This window comes from Cygnus atratus, chromosome 10 (assembly GCF_013377495.2).
Source record: "Cygnus atratus isolate AKBS03 ecotype Queensland, Australia chromosome 10, CAtr_DNAZoo_HiC_assembly, whole genome shotgun sequence".
In the NCBI taxonomy this organism is placed as follows: Eukaryota; Metazoa; Chordata; class Aves; order Anseriformes; family Anatidae; genus Cygnus; species Cygnus atratus.
The window spans coordinates 21,312,956-21,332,642 of NC_066371.1; the positions used below are offsets into that span (position 1 = coordinate 21,312,956).

The 19,687-nt window shown below is 35.0% G+C and overlaps 2 protein-coding genes across 2 annotated transcripts in view; one reads left to right on the forward strand and one right to left on the reverse strand.

Moving 5' to 3' along the window:
• CACNA2D3 (calcium voltage-gated channel auxiliary subunit alpha2delta 3) overlaps positions 1-19,687 on the forward strand; it is a 455,579-nt gene that overhangs the window by 372,807 nt on the left and 63,085 nt on the right. The window lies entirely within an intron of this gene.
• LRTM1 (leucine rich repeats and transmembrane domains 1) lies at positions 9,527-15,252 on the reverse strand. The gene is made up of 3 exons (XM_035558457.2): positions 15,150-15,252; positions 13,183-13,779; positions 9,527-10,035 (listed from the first exon to the last, which is right to left on the reverse strand). Exons 1-3 carry the CDS (start codon positions 15,154-15,156, stop codon positions 9,602-9,604), a joined length of 1,038 nt encoding a protein of 345 aa, XP_035414350.1. The 5' UTR covers positions 15,157-15,252; the 3' UTR covers positions 9,527-9,601.

The following is a 19,687-nucleotide window of genomic DNA, read 5'->3' on the forward strand; positions in this document are numbered from 1 at the left end:
AAAAAAAAGTAATTTGTTTTTGAAAATCCCTCCTGCCTCTTTCAACTGAGACTGTGAGTTTTTGCTTAAATGAATGCAAGTTTCTACAGAAAGTGTGAAAGAAGGAGATAAGGCTTTAATATATTTGTGGTAGCAGCATATTTATTACTGTTTTTACAGAGTTCAATTTATTTGCAGGAGGCAGAGACAATAGTACTGACAGCAGTTTTTTTTGCAGTGAAAACACATTTATGCTTAAATTTCTTTGTCTTAGTGTTCTCTATTATCATGCCACCTATACATAGCTTACATTATAATGATCAGTTTCTTCAAACTGCCCATGTTACAACATTAAGGAGAATGAAAGATGGTGGATTTTTTTATTTTATTCTTTTATTCTTCTAAACATGATCTAAAAATTGTAGAATCATCCAAGTCTTGAAATTTCATGAGATCATAGAATAACAGAAAAGCCCAGGCTGAAAAAGACCTTAGAGATCACCTGCTCCAACCTTCCATGGTAAAAGCAGGGCCTAGACAAGGTTGTCTAACACCTTGTCTAGATGAATCTTAAAAGTCTCAAGGGTTGGAATGTGAGGTAAGATGTCAGGTAAGAGCAACATTACTTTTAGTGAGCAAGAAGACAGCAGTCAATCAAGGATGTCTCAATTTAGGTTGCAATCTAGTTATTAAAAATGAGGCTGACTGAATTCTCTCTTCTGATGCTCATATGAAAGACTACATTTATGCTAAGGGTTGAATTAGAATTCAGCATAACAGTGTTGTATTATTTGATACTGCATGATGACTGAACTGAGTTATAACCCTGATGTGAACCTCTACTTCCAAGTGAATGCATGGGCATTTGATGAGTGCAAAATAGAATTTATATATGTACAGTTATTTTGGTTTCATTTCCATTTATTTTATTTCCATTTGAAGTGGGGAAAGTGACTGTTTCATCATTATAATTTTGTTTAAAATCAATTTTTAAAGATACAGACTAGTCACATACATGAATCACAGAATCACAGAACAGTTGAGGTTGGACACAACCTCTTGAAATCATCTAGTCCAATCCCAGTGCTCAGGCAGAATCATCCACAGCAGGTTGCCCAGAACCATGTCCAGTCAGATTTTGAATGTCACCACAGGTGGAGGGGCAACAACCTCTGGGAAACATTTTCCAGGGTGTGACCACTCTCACAGTAAAAACAACAAAAAACAAAACCAGAAAAGAATGAAAACAAAACAAAAAAAGCCCACAACCAAACCTGTTTTCTTGTGAAACCATGTCCATGTTGCAAAAAGGTATGTAAACTTGTCATAGGAAGGCCATGAAATGTGCCTGCATTTCTAGTATTGCACCATGGAACAGCAGCATGATACTTAGTGAACATTAATCAATCTAAATCAGTCTAATCAATCTAATCAATTTAGATTTATATCACAGTCTTAATTTGAACAAATATCCATGTTATCAGTTGCAAAGAACCTTTCTAAATACAAAGATTTGAAAAACAAGCATATAAAAAAGCATATAAAAACAAGCATATAAAAAATGGTACAAGTTTGAAACCTAGTATGAATGTCATCAGCCTGTTGTTTCCACGATGGAAAGGTTGCAGTAGAAAATGATTTATAGTTACTAGAAGTAACTAGATATGAACAACATTTGTTTGTTTGTTTGATAGTTTGGTTTTTGTTTTTATCAGTAGGTGGCAATAGTAGTAAATATGTAGAATTGCAAAGATGTTTTGTTAATTTTTACATTAACGAAGTATGAGAGAGCAATATCTAATGAGGTTTTGTACTTATTTTCTACCAAAATATTTTATAAATGATGTTTTGGATGGGAGTTCCTATTCTTCAAGTTTGAATTTAGGGCATGGAAAACACAAAATGAATTCTCTCTGCACGTGTAATTTTCAGTGGTCTCTTCATCAAAATCAAGTAGTATTTTGCTCATTTTAAGAACAATAAAACTTTACCAATAAAGTCAGACCTGTGGTGTGTGAAAAGAAGCTAGCCCTCATTGCTGTGCATCAACTTAACTGGAATACTGTAGCAAGGGAAGGGCAGTGTAGCTAAATTAGAGAGAAATTGAAGTTCTCCAGTAACCTGAAGATTTCTTATATTCAGTGTAATTCTAAACAGAAAAGAAATCCGTGTTGTTCTTAAAGACATCTTTACGGTCACTTTTTATCAAAGACCAGTGAGTGATTGGGAGGTGCATTCAGGTATTGCCATGGCTCTGTGAATCTACCCTGACATACTGTTTTCTGATGAAGCTATGTAAAAAGAAAGACTGCAGTAATTCCTGCTTTGACACAAGGGAAAAATCAGTGCATAGGGAACCCTGTTTTCTTTCATTACTGCAAGCTTCTTGGTAGATGTTTTTGTTTTCCTTCTGTGCATTAAGCATTCCTTATACAGATGGCCTAAAGATCAGCCACGCTCAGAATCTTCACAGACCCCAAAGGGTCAGATTCTGCCATTCTTTACCAAGTTGATACAGTTATAACTTGTATGTAGTCCTTTCAAGAGAATAGACTTACCATTACTTTTCAAAATGATTAAAGATGGGTAAATTTTTTCTCATTGCCATTACTTTCTGTTACCAGGCAGCAAAAGCTGAGAAGAAAATGGAAGGTACTTATTCCTGTTTTTATATAGGGTCTTGTCTTTCTACAGGTATGTGACACACAAGGTTCTGGGGAAGCCGTCCTTCAAATGCATGGCAGGTGCATTAAATTCCATGGTAGATGGTGCCATAGCATTAAATTCCATAGTACACGGTGCCATAGCAAAAGGGAACAGTAACAGTTAGATTACTCCCTGTTCTCTGCCACAGAGTAGTGTTGTGAGACCAATAGAAAGAATTTATCATGTAAGAGATGTCTTAGGAAAAAACATCGCTATATGGTTTACAAGAGTAAAAGAAATAACTTTTAAAGTAATAGTACTGATGTCTGCTAAAAATGCAGATCATACCTAAGAGTTACTTTATATATATATTATTTATATTTAAAGATACACTGATATATAAAAAAATATTTCAGCAGGCTTTTGTAATCAGATATAGGAGGTATTAGAGAATCGGAAGAAAAGACAGGCTAATCCTCTTCTATTCACCAATAGTTTGATTTTTATATGCTTTTACCAAAAATCCTTATTATGCAAACATAGAATATTATGTTTTATACCTGCAAACGGATTGTCCGATGTAAAACCAGGATCCTTTCCCTTTCCAGTATTTAACTTTTCAGAACTTATTGTTTTTCTAGACAGTCCATATACAGGTTCAAGGTTCTTGTCTCCAAATCCTAGTTAGAGATAAATACTTGCAATTGTTCTTACCTACCACCTTCATTGTTCTAATTTTAGTATCGTTTAAGAAAAAAAAAAATGTTATAAATGGAAATTCACTTAATCCATGTTATATATCCCCAAACGAGGCTAAAACCTTTCAGGTATTTTGAGTGACCTTGAATTTTGAAGATTTAGGTTCTCCTTTTTGTTTCCCCATCCGTAAGATAGATGAAATCTTTACCATATCCTCTTTCAGCACTAATTTGTTAAAAATGGCATGTGATCTTGAATGCTTCTACTCTGGCCACAGGAAAGTGACCCTGAAAACCCTGCTGTTTAAGCTATTTCAAACAGTGCCTTGAAGAAAGGAAAGACATAAACTCTCATATTACTTTTAAAATACAAGTTTGTCTTTTTGAGGCTGGTCACACTTCTTCAGTTTTTTAATCGTTCCTGTTTGAATCAGCCTCTGTAGAATGGCAATTTGAAAGGAAAATTGGTGAATATACCAGTTTTCCAGTAACTGAGACTTTGGGTTATCTAGGCTCTAAGTATGCAAGATTGTTTTATATTGTCATGGAGGAAACTGTGTGCATTGTATGTGGAACTAACTGCCTTCTATTAAAAAACAAACAAACAAAAACCCTTCATTGTCCTTCTTTTATGTGTGTTAGTAATCATTATAAATGCTACTTTGAAACACTATTTAGGATTTCTTGAAGTGAATTAGAATGAAGTTTGTATGCATCTCTCTCTTTGACCCAGATCCAGCATGTGCTTTGAAAAAATGACTTCCAATAATTTAATTAAAAGTAGTGAAGTACTTATATTTCTAGCAATGGCAGGTATTTTAAAAGTTTCTCAAATAGTTAAGTCAGTTATTGTTACAACAGCATAGAGTTAAATATATCTATTTTAAATCTCTTTGTGCAGCCTGCTTTTATTTTTTTTTCCTTTTTGTCACATGTATTGCTTTGGTATTACTATATTATTAAAAACATACAAGCAAACGTCACTGTCATGCAGAGTCCCTAAAATTTATGACACCATCTATAAAATTGCATTTTAGTACGAAGGCCTAAGGGAAAATGAATATGTCATCATAATGACACATCAACCAAATTTTTGAAGCGTTCTAAAATAGATGTTTTCCTTGTCAGGCAAGACAGTGATTTACTTAATCTTTACTCCACATTGTGAGCCACAGAAGATTATATTCAGCAGTAGTGTTTAGTAAATCCCTCAAAATGCTTTGCATGCTTTGGTGAAAAACCACTAGTTTATGTTTTTCCAGAGTTTTTTGTTCATTTTGAATATTATCTGTGTATTCATAAATCTAATATTGGTATATAGTCTAATGTTTTCATTGGAATGTATATTTGCACAGCCTAGCATTAAGCAACTGACAGACTTAGGTTAGGAGTCACAACGTAGGAAACAGGGTTTGTAGATAATGCATGAGGACAGGTAGGCTCCTCTAAAAAATGCTTTGGAGCAAGTGGTAAAATCCTGCCTTTTGTCCTTGACTGAACAGCAAATCTGGAGTCAGATGGTACACTCAGTTCGCACACTTGCCTTCATTTGTGTTGGTTCTCTATTCATTTTATCATACAGAATTAGTGTTTGGAATAATTAATGTGGATCTTTAAGATATTTCTCTGCTAGTGTTGCCTTGAGAATATAACCCCCATTTACGTAATTCTTGGGCTTTCCTTAGAATTTATTCTCAAAGAATCTAAGGCACTGATGGATGAATGAAGTGAGTATCCCAACATGTACAGTATACATATAGTAAATATAGTAATATGGTAAATTCCATAGAGCATTCTTCTCTTCATTTCTGTACCTCTGCTTTGATGTTGGTGGGTTTTGTTTGTTTTTGAGTACTATGTAATTCTGACAGGTGGGAAGAGCTTAAGTAGAAGAATGGATCTTGAGATCTACTAGAAATCAGATTTTATTTATTTATTTATTTATTTATTTTCCTAAATAATTCTGCTGGCAAAATAAATCATTGGTTGCAGAACAAGACAGCAGATAAGATGTCAGGTCCTTTTTAAAAATTCAAATACTGCAGAAGTATAAAGTTCAAAAATACTTTGAGTGATTCTCTGCAATTATGTAGTATATGAATACATTAATCCCAGTTTGAGTAGTGTGAATTAATTGATTTATTTCCTCCCAGTAGACTACATTTCCAAACATTAATAATTTCCTTTTTCTTCTCTTTTTGTTTGTTGTGTCTTGAAACGAGCTTGGTAGTTTTATGCAGAAAGTCAAATGTGTAGTGTAAATAGCCCTAAAATCTGGGGAATCTCTCAGTAATCAGAAACGATAACTGCAGCTTTCACTGGAGATAGTTATGAACTGTGTAGCCATTGGTTTGCTTATGATGGGTTTCTAATTCCTATTCCTTCTCCCCTCTTGTGGCTTGCTGCCACATCCAGATGATTGATGTTGCTGCCTGTCTCATCTGGGGAGCATACAGTCATTTTTCAGGTAATATAAGCCCAGGAAGTACCAAAACCCTTCGTGATTATTAGCACTATGACACTTTTCAGCCAAGTTCGAAGATCAAAGTTGTAAAAGTTGGCATACTTTCTGGATGCTTAACTAAAGCCTGCACGTCTTTGTCTTCTGGCCAGCAAAGATAGATGGTTATTAGTAGGCAACAGTTGGCCTTTTTTTTTTGTTAAGGCTGTTAATGATAGATAAGCTATGCATAACGTCACTAAATGTTCTACTTTGATATTCAAGAAGAGGGATCCTGATTTTGATTGGACATTGCATTACTAGGGAATAACGAGGCTGAATTTTGATTGCTTTTTCAAGCTTTGGATGGAAAGGCACATATGGCAAGCAAGTACATTTCAGTTTAAGCTTTGTTTCTTTCAATATAATTTCTAAGGACAATTTCTGTAAAAAATGTTGGCATAGTAAAGTTTTCAATCTCTTTTCTAATTTAAAATTTTAAAGGCCAGTTTTTCTGAAAACAAAGTAATACAATGAGCCTCTTTATGAAAGACAGGAATAAAATAGTGTGTTTACATTCTCTGTCTTTGCAAATACCTTGCAGAGTAGCATGCCCTGATATTTTCCTTAATTTTGTGGGAAGGAGTGTTTTTCACTGAGATTAGGAAAAAATACTGTACTTACTATAATACTTCTCATTAGGTTTCTGGAAAAACAACAAAGCTTTCTCAGCAACCTTTATCTGAAATATAAATCTGTGCAGATGACTTATTTCAGCAGCAGATGTCCATTGCTAAGCTTTACAAATTAAGGGGTTTCTGTGAGGAATCACTAGATCCAGTCTTCCACTTGTTACAGTCAACAATTGTTATGGGTGACAAACTGTGCCTTTTATCTCTATTTTTCAGTAGCTGAACATTCTGTTTCCTGTACTGAAAATAAATAATTTTGCATTTATTAATTTAAGTAATTAAGTAAATGCTTTTCTCTTTTGACTGCCTGTTGTTTTCTTGTCATCATAAATAACTGGAATTTGTTAACTGCAAACAATTGTAAATTTGTATACTCTTACCAAAGTTAAATGAGACATTTCTCTTTCTTTTTTTTTTTTTTTTCTTTTCTTAACATCAAGTTAGAAAGTATAAATCAGATTTTGCATGGATTGGCTTGCTGTACTCTTTTAGCAGAGTGAACAAATGGAAATACAAAATACTTTTGTTTCTGGCAGAACTCCATATCAATTTACAGCCTTATGTGTGCATGAAAATCCCCAAAGCATCTTAAATTTGACTTAGAAAGAGTTCCTTTAAATGTTGTTGTGCCCTTCATTGCCTCTTATTCACTTTCTTACAGTAAGAAAAATCTAAAGGTCTCTTTTTTTTTTTTTTTCTTTTAATAGGACTGTTCCTTAAAGACTAAGATGATGTACTGGTTGTTACTAACAAGGAAATATTTAATCAAGCTATATTTTTACTTTGCTTGAGGACATCGGAAGTATGAACTTCCTTGTAACGGAAACTGCATTGCTGTATCTAAGCCTATTAAAAGACAGTGGGTGAAATCTCCATGGAGGTCAGAGGTTTATTAACTTTTATTTTAGGATCTGAACTCTGAATGCAGCTGTGCTCATTTTAGGTGGTCACCATAGGAAGACATCGTGGTTTGGCTTGTCTCTGATTTATTTTTTTGTCCCACGGACAGTAAGATCCTATCCTGAATTATTTCACTATTCTCTGTCTGCCAAACTGTGTTTTGCTTTGCAAAATGTTGTCCTGCTAAATGGATACAAGAGTAGAAAATGTAGATCTCCACACTTGAATGACTTAGCTCTGAAAAGAGATTGTTCATTAAAATTTAGAAAATATTTCGAAAGAAAAAAAAAGTATCAAATTCACTTCAGAGATAGTTCAGAGATACATCATCAAGAGATTTAAAAAGCCTGAATATAAATATTCTAATAGATTCTGTCCTGATAATGTCTCAGATGAAGTAATGTGCCTGGTCTAGGGTACCACATTTAAAATATAATAAAAACCGAAAAGGTTCCAGGGAATGCTGGGGGTGGAAAAAGTTTGGAAGATGTGGCCTTATAGAAAATTTTGGAACAGCTTGGGTTTTTTAGTCCAGGACAGAGAGGAATGAGGACAGTCTAATAATAAGAAGTACTTAACTGTTACGAGAGAGGGAGGGAGGTAAGACAGTAATTAATTGTTTTCAATGTCTGCTAGATTTACATTAAGACTGAGATGCTTAATTTTCTCTGGACATGAAAGTAACTGCAGATGCAGGAATAAGCTTTCAAATTTTGGTTTCAATTATTACTAAGTAGATAAGAGCAAGGGTTACATGACTCCTGCCATATAGCCCATTACTCAGTTGAGGCTGTTATTAGAATAGCTTGCTCTGGGAACCCTTCTGTTGGAAGGAAATTGTAGGTCTCTGAATGCCATCTTACAGCTTCCTTTTGCCCTTTTGGAGAGTGTTACTCAGCTGTTGTCCTCAAGTTTCTGGCCTATAAAACCCACCGACAATATTTTCAGCAAAGCAGGTTTAGGATAGATGCTGAGAAAAAAACCTGCAGACTACAAGCACAGTTGATTTCTGCATCAGCTGCTTAGACAGGTCTTTAATCCATGTTACTGGAGAGGTTTAAAAACACCTTAGAAAAATGTCTGTCACAAATAGTCCAGATATACTTCATCTAGTCTCAGAAAGGGTAGGTGGAGTAGCTGATCTCTCTTGGTTGTCTTGAAACTATTTCTATCAATTATTTGAAAAATACTTCTGCACGTTCAAAATACTCTTTCTGTCCTAAATTTATGTTACTCTGTTTTGGCTTTGATTTCCTCTGACAGCAAAACTGTGCTACAGAAAGGGCGGATCCTTGAACAAATTCAGCTGAATGTTTTCTCTGTGAGAACTAGAACGTGTAAACATGCAGCTATATTATCCTTCCTGCTGAAGGGCAGCATTGTGATCAGGGCTGCCTCTGGAGTCCTGAAATTTTCAAAATGGAACAGTTGTGTGGATTTGGAATTAAGAAGCTTCAGAAATGTCTGTAGCAAGCATGTATACCACTAGGAGAATGGGTAGCGTCTCTTCATATATGCTATCTATGCTTATGTCAGTGCTTGTACCTGCAACATATTCCTTCCTCTTCCTGTGATGTCTTAGCTCTCTTCCTTCTTCCCTAGTAAGTACTTTAAAAATGAAATGTGATGCCTAACAAGGTACTTCCTCTTTTCTAAACTACATAATGGATGTAATGCTTATTTATTGTCTCCTAGGGCAGATTGGCAAGTGGAATGTATTTGGAAATGTTTTTAAAAATGTTCTAAGTTATCACTGGCAGTGTACGGACTGCGCAGTTCTAAAACTGGCTATGCATTGTATTTTGGAACACACATCAGATAATCTAAGATCTCAAAATCTTTTCATTTATAGCTATTTTGTATTTTTCTTTGCAGAAAGCTCACTTGTGTTGGATAGTGACTTGGCTACACCATAAGTTGCATATTGTACTAATATTACCTCAAGAGCTAGTCATGAAGAATGGAATACTTGGAAAGGGCTACATCAAAATTTCATTCTCTCAAGCACTCAGCCTTACATAGAGGCTTCAGAATATACAGCAAAAACTATAGATACATTTGCGTTCTGCTACATAAAGTCTTTATATTTATTCCAAGGAATGAATATACATGTATACATAAAATTTCTTCAATGCGAAAAAGGAAAGAAAAGCAGTCATAACTATTATATCAATCCTATTTAGATTCTGGGCTTTTTAGCTGAAGTGAGGGCTCTTTATTTTGAAGAAACCAAAGACAAAAGTAACTCAAGCCAAGGAACTATTGAATGGCTCTTTTTCCTCAGGAGTCCCATGCAGTCTTGCTGGGGCCAAATGTTCTCTGTGGTATTTAGCAGTAATTGCAGCATAGGCACAACCATAAACAGCAGCTGCCAACATCATTAGACACACAATTCCACAGACAACTCCAGTTATTACTACAGTGGCAATTGCATGACGCAAACTAACAGGCCTTGGCTTTGGTTTGGATTCGCAGTTTGACAGGCTGTTTTCCCCATGTTCGTTGTGATGAGCACGCTTCAGAGAACTTTGGTGCTCAAAGTTGTGGTGATGAATGCTAGCCAGATGAACATGAGCTGTTGTAAGAGGGCATGCCCCAAACAGCTCATAAGGAACTTTGAGGAGGTCCTTGCCCTTCCGAATCCCTGGTGTTGAGCAGATAATGCCATCACTTATTCCTCCTTTAAAAAATAAATCAATCAATCAATAAATAAAATATGGTTTTATTATAATTTGTGAACTCTCTTCATGTAAAAATAAAGCATATACATTTATAGTCAGCTTTGACTTTTGAAGATTTATAGCTATATCTTTTTTCAGCTATATCAAAGATAAGATTATTACACTTTAATACTAATAGAAGAAATAATTTGTAAGTACTAATTCATCAGGAATTCTAATCTGTGCTTTATGGATGCTAAAGAAAGAAACAACAGGAGTATAAAAGTAAGCAAGAAAGAAATCATAGATAAAAAGTAAGACATTGCTAACAGCAAATTCATTGCATTCAAATTCCTAACATTACTTGTTTTTATAAATAAAAATTGAAACAATATACTTAGTAAACATATCCCACTTGACTGAAATATCCCATTTCAATCATTCATTTCTCATGAATCATTCTTCTGACATCATACAGTAATTACAACAAAGCAAAGGGAAAGTTCAGTAAGTTGTATACCTGAGAAATCTTTTCAAGCGAAGTTCATGGTAAGAAAATACTCAGAGATCTAAAGGAGTTAAGATTAATCAGTCAATTAGCTTGTTCAAATGGTAAATTTCATGATTGCTTTCAGCCAGCTTCTGCTCTCTCTCAAAGGATGTTCTTAGTATAACGGGAAGTGAAGTAGTCCTGGTAAATCACGCTGTTGTTCCTCAGCATGTAGAGCAACACACACTGGGTGTAGCCTTCAGGGCTCTAATTAGTCTATATATCACGGCTTTAGGGGTATAGTGTGTCGAGGAGTCAACAAGGCCAAAAACAATGTTTACATATTTTGAAAGTTTAACTCAATCAAGTCAGCTGAATTTTCTCCCTCTTCTCTGTCTGAAGTAAACCACCTTTTATTTAAAGGTGGGCACAGAAATTTTCATCTTGGAAAGAATTTTTTTGAGAAAGTATTGAATATAGATGAACTCAAGCTAAAATGTGGAGACTACTTTTCCAGAAATATTGATGATGTTCTAAGACGTATAAGCATAGCAGCTTGTCACTTGGTTTTTAATAGCCAAATGTAAAGCCTGGTTCCAGAAACCTCCAACGAGTTAGTTTGAATGTGGATATAGATAAATTTCCAAATTCTACAACTGTGGTCCTTCTAAGATTATAAGAAACTAAAATTTCTGTGCTTGGGATAGAAGACTGGAGTTCTGCCTGGATTGAAGAATTCTTTATAATTATTTAAGAGTGTGCATCAAATGTCAATTTCCTGAGCTGGATTCAGCTAAAAATACATCCTTCAGAGTTGTATTGGACAAATCACTTAATACTGCTAAATTCAGACTGTATTCCATCTTTAGCAGTGCTTTGTTAGGACTTGCAATGTTTGTAGAGACACAGTAATCTTTTGTTATAAGTACACTGTATAAGTAATAAGAATGTGAGATGCAACTGGTTTTTCTTCATGTGATTCACACAAGTAACACAAGTAATTTCAGGGAAGGACAAATATAGAAGAGCACATAGTATGTTGGCTTCCTTTAAGATCTCTTGCTAAAATTAATTTGCAAGTTCCATATCTCTTCATTTTACTTATCTGTGCAATGCTCAGAAAACTGGAAGGGCATCACTGAATTTCTAAATAATGTTGGTTTTTAAAATAATCTATGGAATTTATGCTACTGGCAGAGTAATTAAAATAATCTGATATGTTTACTTGGATCATTAAATTCTTCTGCACAGAGAACTCAAAACCACTTCTGAAATATGTTGTAGGGAATGGTTCCTGCATAATGCAACTTTAAGCTCTGGGATCATGTAATATTTTACCAATCCAAAGTATTAAGATTTTAACCCCGAGAGGCGTTTAGCCTTTTGTCTATTCTAAAAGATTACTTCCGGCAGTGGTTTTACCTCCCTCAGAAGACTGCTTCTTCATACCTGCATAGACATTACAGCTTTTCAGCTGGCCTGTAGACTTCTGATGCTTGAAGATGGCAGCCCAGTCACTTACAGGCAACAAGGACCATCTTCACACTATGTGTCACCTTCATTTACAGATAGGTAATCAGTATCTTATATCACATTCAAGCATCAAAGCCTGATTTAGAGAAAAGTAAATTACACTGCTGTTTTGAATTCTCCATTTTCGAACATACCTCCCAGGGGAAAGAAAGAAATTTCTTTTAATGCTTAATTCCTTGTCTGCATACATTGACTGCAGGTAAAATGGATATGAACAACAACGCTTTGGGATGATGAATGCTCGTTCTCTTTATTTCAATCACCTTGAATTTTGAAGTTTCTCTGAACTCAGTAAGCAAAACAAATTCAAAGATATATAAAAGAATTAAATCATATTCTTTTATACAGCATAACTCTTGAATATATTTAAAAGCAGGTGCGACCAAAAATTGAGGCTACTTTTATGTACAGAATTTCCTGTGTGATGGTATTGCACATATCTGTGAGGACATTGCCAGTAAATTTAGTACTACTCCTAGTTAACAACAAATTAGGAAGCAACACTAGACAAAAGTAAGCTTGTACAAGGTGTTACGCACACTTTTAGGTAGAGCTAATTAAATTCAAAAAAAAAAAAATAGCTACCAAGTGAGAATTTAAAGAGAGTCTTTAAGAATTAGAGTCTTGAGTTCTCTAAAGCTAGATTGGTATTGCTATCTGTGTTGATGTTTATCCTCATGTACCAGCTAAAAAACTTCTGAGCAGTAGGCTGGTTTCTACCAAAAGAATTGTGGTAGAATTAAAACAAGTGTATGTGCACAAATACACTTGTTATGCAGATAGATAGAGAGATATGCAGATTTAATGTAGAAATATAGAGATAGATGCAGATTTAATACAGAGATATGGATATATACGTGTATGCTTACTACTTACACGTATTTCCAGAATGTATATATGCACACTGTGTATTTTTACTCTCTCTCTCTCTCTCTCTGCAAAGGTCCTCTATGATTCTGTTTTGCCACCTGTAATTGTGAAAGCACCCGTATTCTGAGCTATGTATAAGCATGTATTTTAGTATGCTTATTTGAGGGGATGATGCAGGGTGTGAGGTAAATTGTTAAAACACAGCAGCAAAGATCAGTTAGATGCTGGTTAAGTGTCCTTATGTGCATTGTATGTAATGAGAAGAATTCCTTACCTCTGTATAAAAAACTTTCCAGCCACAGTTTCAGGCCAAAGACATTGCAGTTACATTGCCAGGGATTATCTATGAAAAGAACAACTTTCAGGTTTGGAAGTGACTCCAGCAGAACTCTTTCCATTTTCTGAAGTTTGTTGTGTTTCACAGACAGCAATGTTATATTCCCTGTACTGTTTCCAAAAGTCTCAGGCAAACGTATAATGCTGTTGGATGACAAGTCCAGTTCTTTAAGGTGTGGGAGGAAACTGAAAGTCTTGTTTTCTATATAATGAATCAAATTTCTGGTTAGGTTTAGAACCTGTAGATATCGTAATTTTTGGAAAGCACCAGGTGCCAAACTTGAGAGAGAATTATTAGACAAGTCTAAGATTTTGAGCAATGGTGTTCCAGTAAATGCATTTTCATTGATTCTCCAAATACGGTTGTTCTGCAACTGTAGTATCTGAATTCCAGGAGGTAAGTGGGCAGGAATTTCTGTAAGTCCTCTATTCTTGCAGTCTGCAGTCTTTGAAACTGTGTGGCATAGGCATTTTTCAGGACATCCATGAGCAGCATATATTAGCAAGATGAAACTCAGCACCCGAAGCCAGTTACCTGTATCACAAATGAAAGAAGCAATAATGATTTAAAATTATTATAAAATGTTTGTCTTTTGGCAGTAGAGGTCAATAACAAGAGCAAAGGACATACAGCTCCATTAAAAAACTATAATGTAGGTAGCATAAATATAGATCATAATTTTTACATTGCATTAGCAAGTTACAGATAGTACCTGAAATAATTTTATAATGCAGAATGAAGCTGTGATATTTGAAGGGAATTCTACTGAATTTCTAAAATTACTAAATTCTAATGTTTCTCTTTTGTGGTAGTAATAACTTTGAGACATCTTATGCTTCTAATTTTTTTGCATTTTTACTAGTTTCTACCTAAAAATCTACTAGTTTACTACCTAAAAAAAAAATAAGTTAATGTGCTGTCAAAAGAATAACAAGTTTCAAAGACATTAGTATAAAAACAGTTAACAGATTTTTTTCAGGAATCTGGATCCTTTAAATTTGTTCTTTAAAATATCCGTGTTTACACATATTGCTTAATTCCCATATCTGAATTCCAGCTGTACTTCCCAGAGATACAAGTTTCTACACACTCTGCAAACATTTGTCAAGGAGCTGTTAAAAAGATAAAATGAGGTCACAGGAGCACTTAATAATATTTATTATTTGTAATTATAATTTGCTCCCTGATGTTCAGGTCAGCTTTAACAGAAAAAATAATAGTTTTTACCTTTCATGTATTGCTAGTGATCTTCCTTTGTAAACAAGGTGCCATTTCATGCATAGTATGAAATTTATTTAAAAAAACAAAAATCAGATGATGATGAGTGATTTGAGTTTCTTTGACTCAGAGTGATAAATCCTTTTATAACATTGTTTGTGAGACATCTCAACTTTTTTTTTTTTTTTTACTATTTACTGTTTCAAAATGAAAAATATTTTAGTCAGTTACTACTTGAAAACCATTGAAAATTAAAAGACATACTGTTTATTGGCTTACAGAGATCAAATGTTAATTAGTAACAGGGAATACCATATTGAAGGAACAACTGTATTATTCTAAGATTAAATATGATGAATGTATAAATGAAAGTTTTACTTTGAGGCTACAGTTTAACTTGCAAATTCCTAATGAATTTTAATTTTAAAATGAAATAGTATTTATATTAAAATTGCAAACATCTTCTGCATTTCTTTACTTCTATATTGTAAAAATCATTTGACAGAATCCAGCATTTCTGCAAACAAGGTAAGCAATACATTCAGTTCATTATATTGTTCTGCAACAGTTGTCTTCAGAAGCCAACATACAGCTGCCAATGTAAAATTAAAAAATAAACACAGATTAAGGAAATGCCTAGAGAATAGATTAATTATATTATTCATCTGAATGCTTCAGTATCTCACCTGTCATTCTGCTTTGCTTGTTCCCCACCTGGCAGAAGATTCAGTCCAGCTTTCTGAAGTAAAATAGTAACATACACTTTATTCTGATTCCTCCTTCAAATCTGTAATGTGTTCATCCAGCTCATTTTGTGCTTTTTTTTTTTTTAGATAGTATCTGTGGTTTCAGTGGAAGTGCAACTCTTCCTAGTGAGTTACTCCATCAGCCTTTGTATTTTTCTTTGTCACAATCTCCCCCCCAACCCCCCAATCCATTTATGACTCTCAGAGGCTTACTCTGCCTTTTAATCAGTCAACAGTCCATGCAAAGAGTGTCTGTCAACTCTAACTGGACAGCTGTAACATACAAATCATGACCTGATAGCCCTGCCTTTTCAATTATTTAATCTGCCTCAAATACAAGGCACAAAAATAAAGCTGCCTTTTAAAATTCAGTATAGTTTCTGAGTTGTGGTGGATTATTAGCGGTACTGTGTCAGTTTTTGCAAGATCAGATGACTCTGAACATGGATTCTGATTATCTTGAGCTGTGACTGGAGGCAGTGGAGTGTATAATATTGCTACAAATAGGCATGTGGGTTGATAATATGGTTTTGACAGTGCACTTGCTTGCTATTCTAAGCTTATTCGTCTGACATCCATTAGTTGTGCTGACAGGATTTTCTTCCATGGGAACACAGAACTAGTGGCTTCTTCCATAAAATGGCATATGTACTGGTATGGTCACTGAGAACACTGCAGAAATTTATTTCCAAACATACTGGAAAGAAAGGGCAGGTGGTATGAAAATTGTACTTCCTGTGTTCTTAGGGTGCCTTGATTTGCCTTTTTGTTATTTCTTCAATGTAACTCATTCATACTGTACCTGCTACAACAACAAAAGGATTAATGACCTGTGACTGTGAAATAACTCAAAGGTGTTTAAAGGAATTAGTGATCTGGTACAATGGTGTCTTTCAAGGTCATATGATCACTCCATCTGTTAGCTTTCCTATGAGGAGGGAAGTTGTGCAATCAGAAGCTTTCAGGACAGTTCTTACATGTAGCACTGCTTGCACGAGTCCAAATTCTTTTAGGTGCTTTTGAGAAGGTCAAATAAAGCTCATTTTCTGGAACAAAATTTGTATGCTACATGCAATGTGATGGAAGGTATCATATACAAGTGAAGGTTGAAAGGGACATCTGGAGATATCTGCTCCAAACTGCTGTTGAAAGCAAAGCCTTACATGAAATTATCCAGGGCCTTGTCAAGCTGAAACTTGGGTATTTCCAGCAAGGGAGCTCCAAAGGAGTTCTCATGTCTGCTACCTTCTACCAGATTTAGTCCTCTCTCTAAATTCCAGGTCAGCCTTTTGTCTCTGAGCATGTCCCTATCTCACCTGCCCGCCTGGTCTTTTGTGTATATATATATATATGTATATATATATATATATATATGCATATATCCCATTAGATCTGTTAACCCTCCCTTTCAGTCCTTTTGTCCTTTGGGTCTCCTCTCTCAACCTGCTGTCCAGCCCTCTTCAGTGGACATCTTTAATCCTCTTTTCTTGGCCTGGGAGAAGAGATGCAGTGTGCTACAATAGTTGTTCAGGAAGCATGTTCTAAAGGAAACTGTGTACAGAGCTCTAACTATATTACTATTGCATGCTTTTCTGAATTGTTTCTGAAATCAGTCAACATATCCAAAGGAACAGCGAATATTGTTGGGCAGTGCCAGAGAATGTGGAGAAGAAGAGACATTGCGTAAAGTAAATGTGACTGTTCTTCTCGAAGATACTAGGATATTGCTGCAAATGGAAGACCATATTGTCCTTGACTCTCATGGGGAATGACACATCATCCTGAAACAGGATGAAAGAAGACTGTAGTTTAGCATAGATGTTAAAGCAAAGCACTTCTCTAATCTTGGTTGCACAATACATTTATCTTATTACATATATCATTTATTTCCCTTCCCAACCCATGTATGTGCACATACATACAGATACATAAACAAGCCTATCCTAAGTAGTACCAGTGAATCATTTTAATAAAGACAGAACAAAATTTTAAAAGGGTGATTATAAAATACCATAATCCTTAGAAATTGTAGCCTTTGTAGCTGCAGGTGTTCTGCTTTGTTCTTTAAAAGAACAAATTTACCTCAGGTACTTCTTGCTACAGATGACACTCCCCTGTCCTTCTAATAACCCATTCCTTGTAATAATGGTAATCCTTTTCATGACTTTTGGTTATATTACAGGAGGTGCTACGTATTCTGCTTTTGTTTTCTGGTATGGTAATACTTTTTCACACTTCTAAATTCTCCTTGGAATCTAAAATTTTATTTTACCTCATGAATTCGAAGATGGTTTTTTGTTTGGTTGGTTTTGTTTTGTTTTGTTTTTAACTAGTTGTTGCTTTTTAACTCATGTTTGCTGACCAGGTAGGCTTGCAAGCTCCCGCAGCACTTTGTGTAATCTAATGGAAGCCGTAAAGAACATCTTTAAACTGCCTCTCTTATTTTAGGTAAGCCTGTGCTGCTATAATTGTATTATTTTTAACATTCATAATATTAAAGAGATGTTCGTAGGACAAGGTCACAGAAAGTTGAGCACTGTGGGAGGTTCGGTTCCAACAATAATGCAGAGGTTGTTTTATGTACTCTGAATTGTGGTGTAAGAAGTTATTACTCTTTTTTTTAAATCTTCATGCCAGTTCAGATTTGGAAACATATGATTAAATCTGTCAATTTGCTTTTAATGTAGATGTGGCTATTTTTTCCTTATATCGAGAACTCTGAATACACATATTTTGTAAACAGAATTTTCCCTAACCTATAATCCATGTTCTATTCCCATTTATTAGTAATAATACTTTGGTTATGACAGAGAAGTCTGATGTGGGGAAAATTATAGTTGTGACACAGGTAGAGATTTGCCAGAAACTGAACAACCATGAAATCTACTCTGCTTCTGGCCTTTTGAAGAACCAGTAGGATTCTTTTCAGTTGTCTGATGTGGTACAGCAACTGTGTTATTGTGACTGCTTAAATTAACTTGTGCCCTGTTGTAACAAGATACGTTTCCCATTGCAAATGGCAAGACAGCCCAGTCAACTACTGTCCTAGCCTGCCTACTGGTGGGAGCAATTCAGTGTTTGCTTTGCCAGCATATACTTTGTTACAGTAGTTATTACTTTCTGTTTGAAAGGAGTAGTGTGTAGAAAAAAATAATCTCTTTTACACTAAAGAAAAACTAAAGAACTATGTGAATTAGACTAGCAGAAAAGAGACAAATAAATATAACAAATAGTTAAAATCTACAACATTTTGACTACATTGAGTATCAAGCCCAGACATGATTAAATGGAAGGAAAGAAAAAAAAAACTGCTAAAACCACAACAGACAATTTCTGTACATTCTCTCTATTAGACTTGCTTTCCTGCTGCTTTTGGGTGGGAAGGTATTAAAGCTGCAACTTACAGGGAAATGGTATGAGCTTTTGCCTTTCTAATGTATGTCTTCAGATTAGTAAAACAGCTAAACTCTTGCTGAAAACCACAAAGGAAACTATGGGCAATGCAAACTCCTCTTCATTTTGGGTCTGTATTTGTTAGTCAATATGCCTTTGTTGTTAAATGTTTTTCTTTCTACAAGGCAGTCTTTGCACTGAAACTGTTTAGGACCCTCTCAACTTGTGCCTATCAAGGAACTAGATATTCAAAAGTAGAAAAAAAAATAGAGGAAGGCATTGGAAGCTATTCTTGTCTGCCTTCCACCCGAGAAGTATAAGCCTGTGGACCAAACCAAATTAGGCTTGAGGAACACTGAGGAACCTTAAAAAGCTGGGAATAATTTCCAGAAGGTGTCTGTGTGTATGCGTAGATTTATTCAGACATCTTAGTGGTTAGGGAGAGTAAGGGGAGAGTAATAACAGCCAGAGATTAATGTCATCAAATCTTAGTTATCACAAAGGTAAGGAGGCATCATTTATATCCAAAGGTTGCTCATGCCTCTCTTTAGCAGTCATTATGAATTGTCTGTTAGTAATTCTTTAAGGTATGAACCAGTATTTTCTAATTCCAGAAATGAGGAAACCAGCAGGAAGTTGTGATTTTTGTCTTTTGGATCACTGACTTTGAGGGAAGAGCCCCATTTTCTTCTCTTTTCAGTGACTTGTTTTGCCTTACTTAGATACATCTGGTACTTGCTTATAAAATGTGTAATTAATCTATGGAACACATTGCTGGAAGTTATCCTTGGGCCAAAAATTAGTAGGATGCATATATAATCTGGAGCCATAGTTACCTCATGAGACAAAAAATAGTAATTTAGAAGGGATATAACTTTCCACTCTTAAGGGCTTTAATCAACCACTAATGACACAAGTTATGGAGAAAAACCTTTCCCCAAACCTTTCCCCCTGGGCAATTTTTTTCCACCATAATTATTATTTATTGGAATTTTTACACCTTCCTCTGACACCTCTAGTTGGGGCCAATGTATGAGATACAATAGTGGACTAGATGCGCGGGAGCACACTGCATTCCAGGTGCA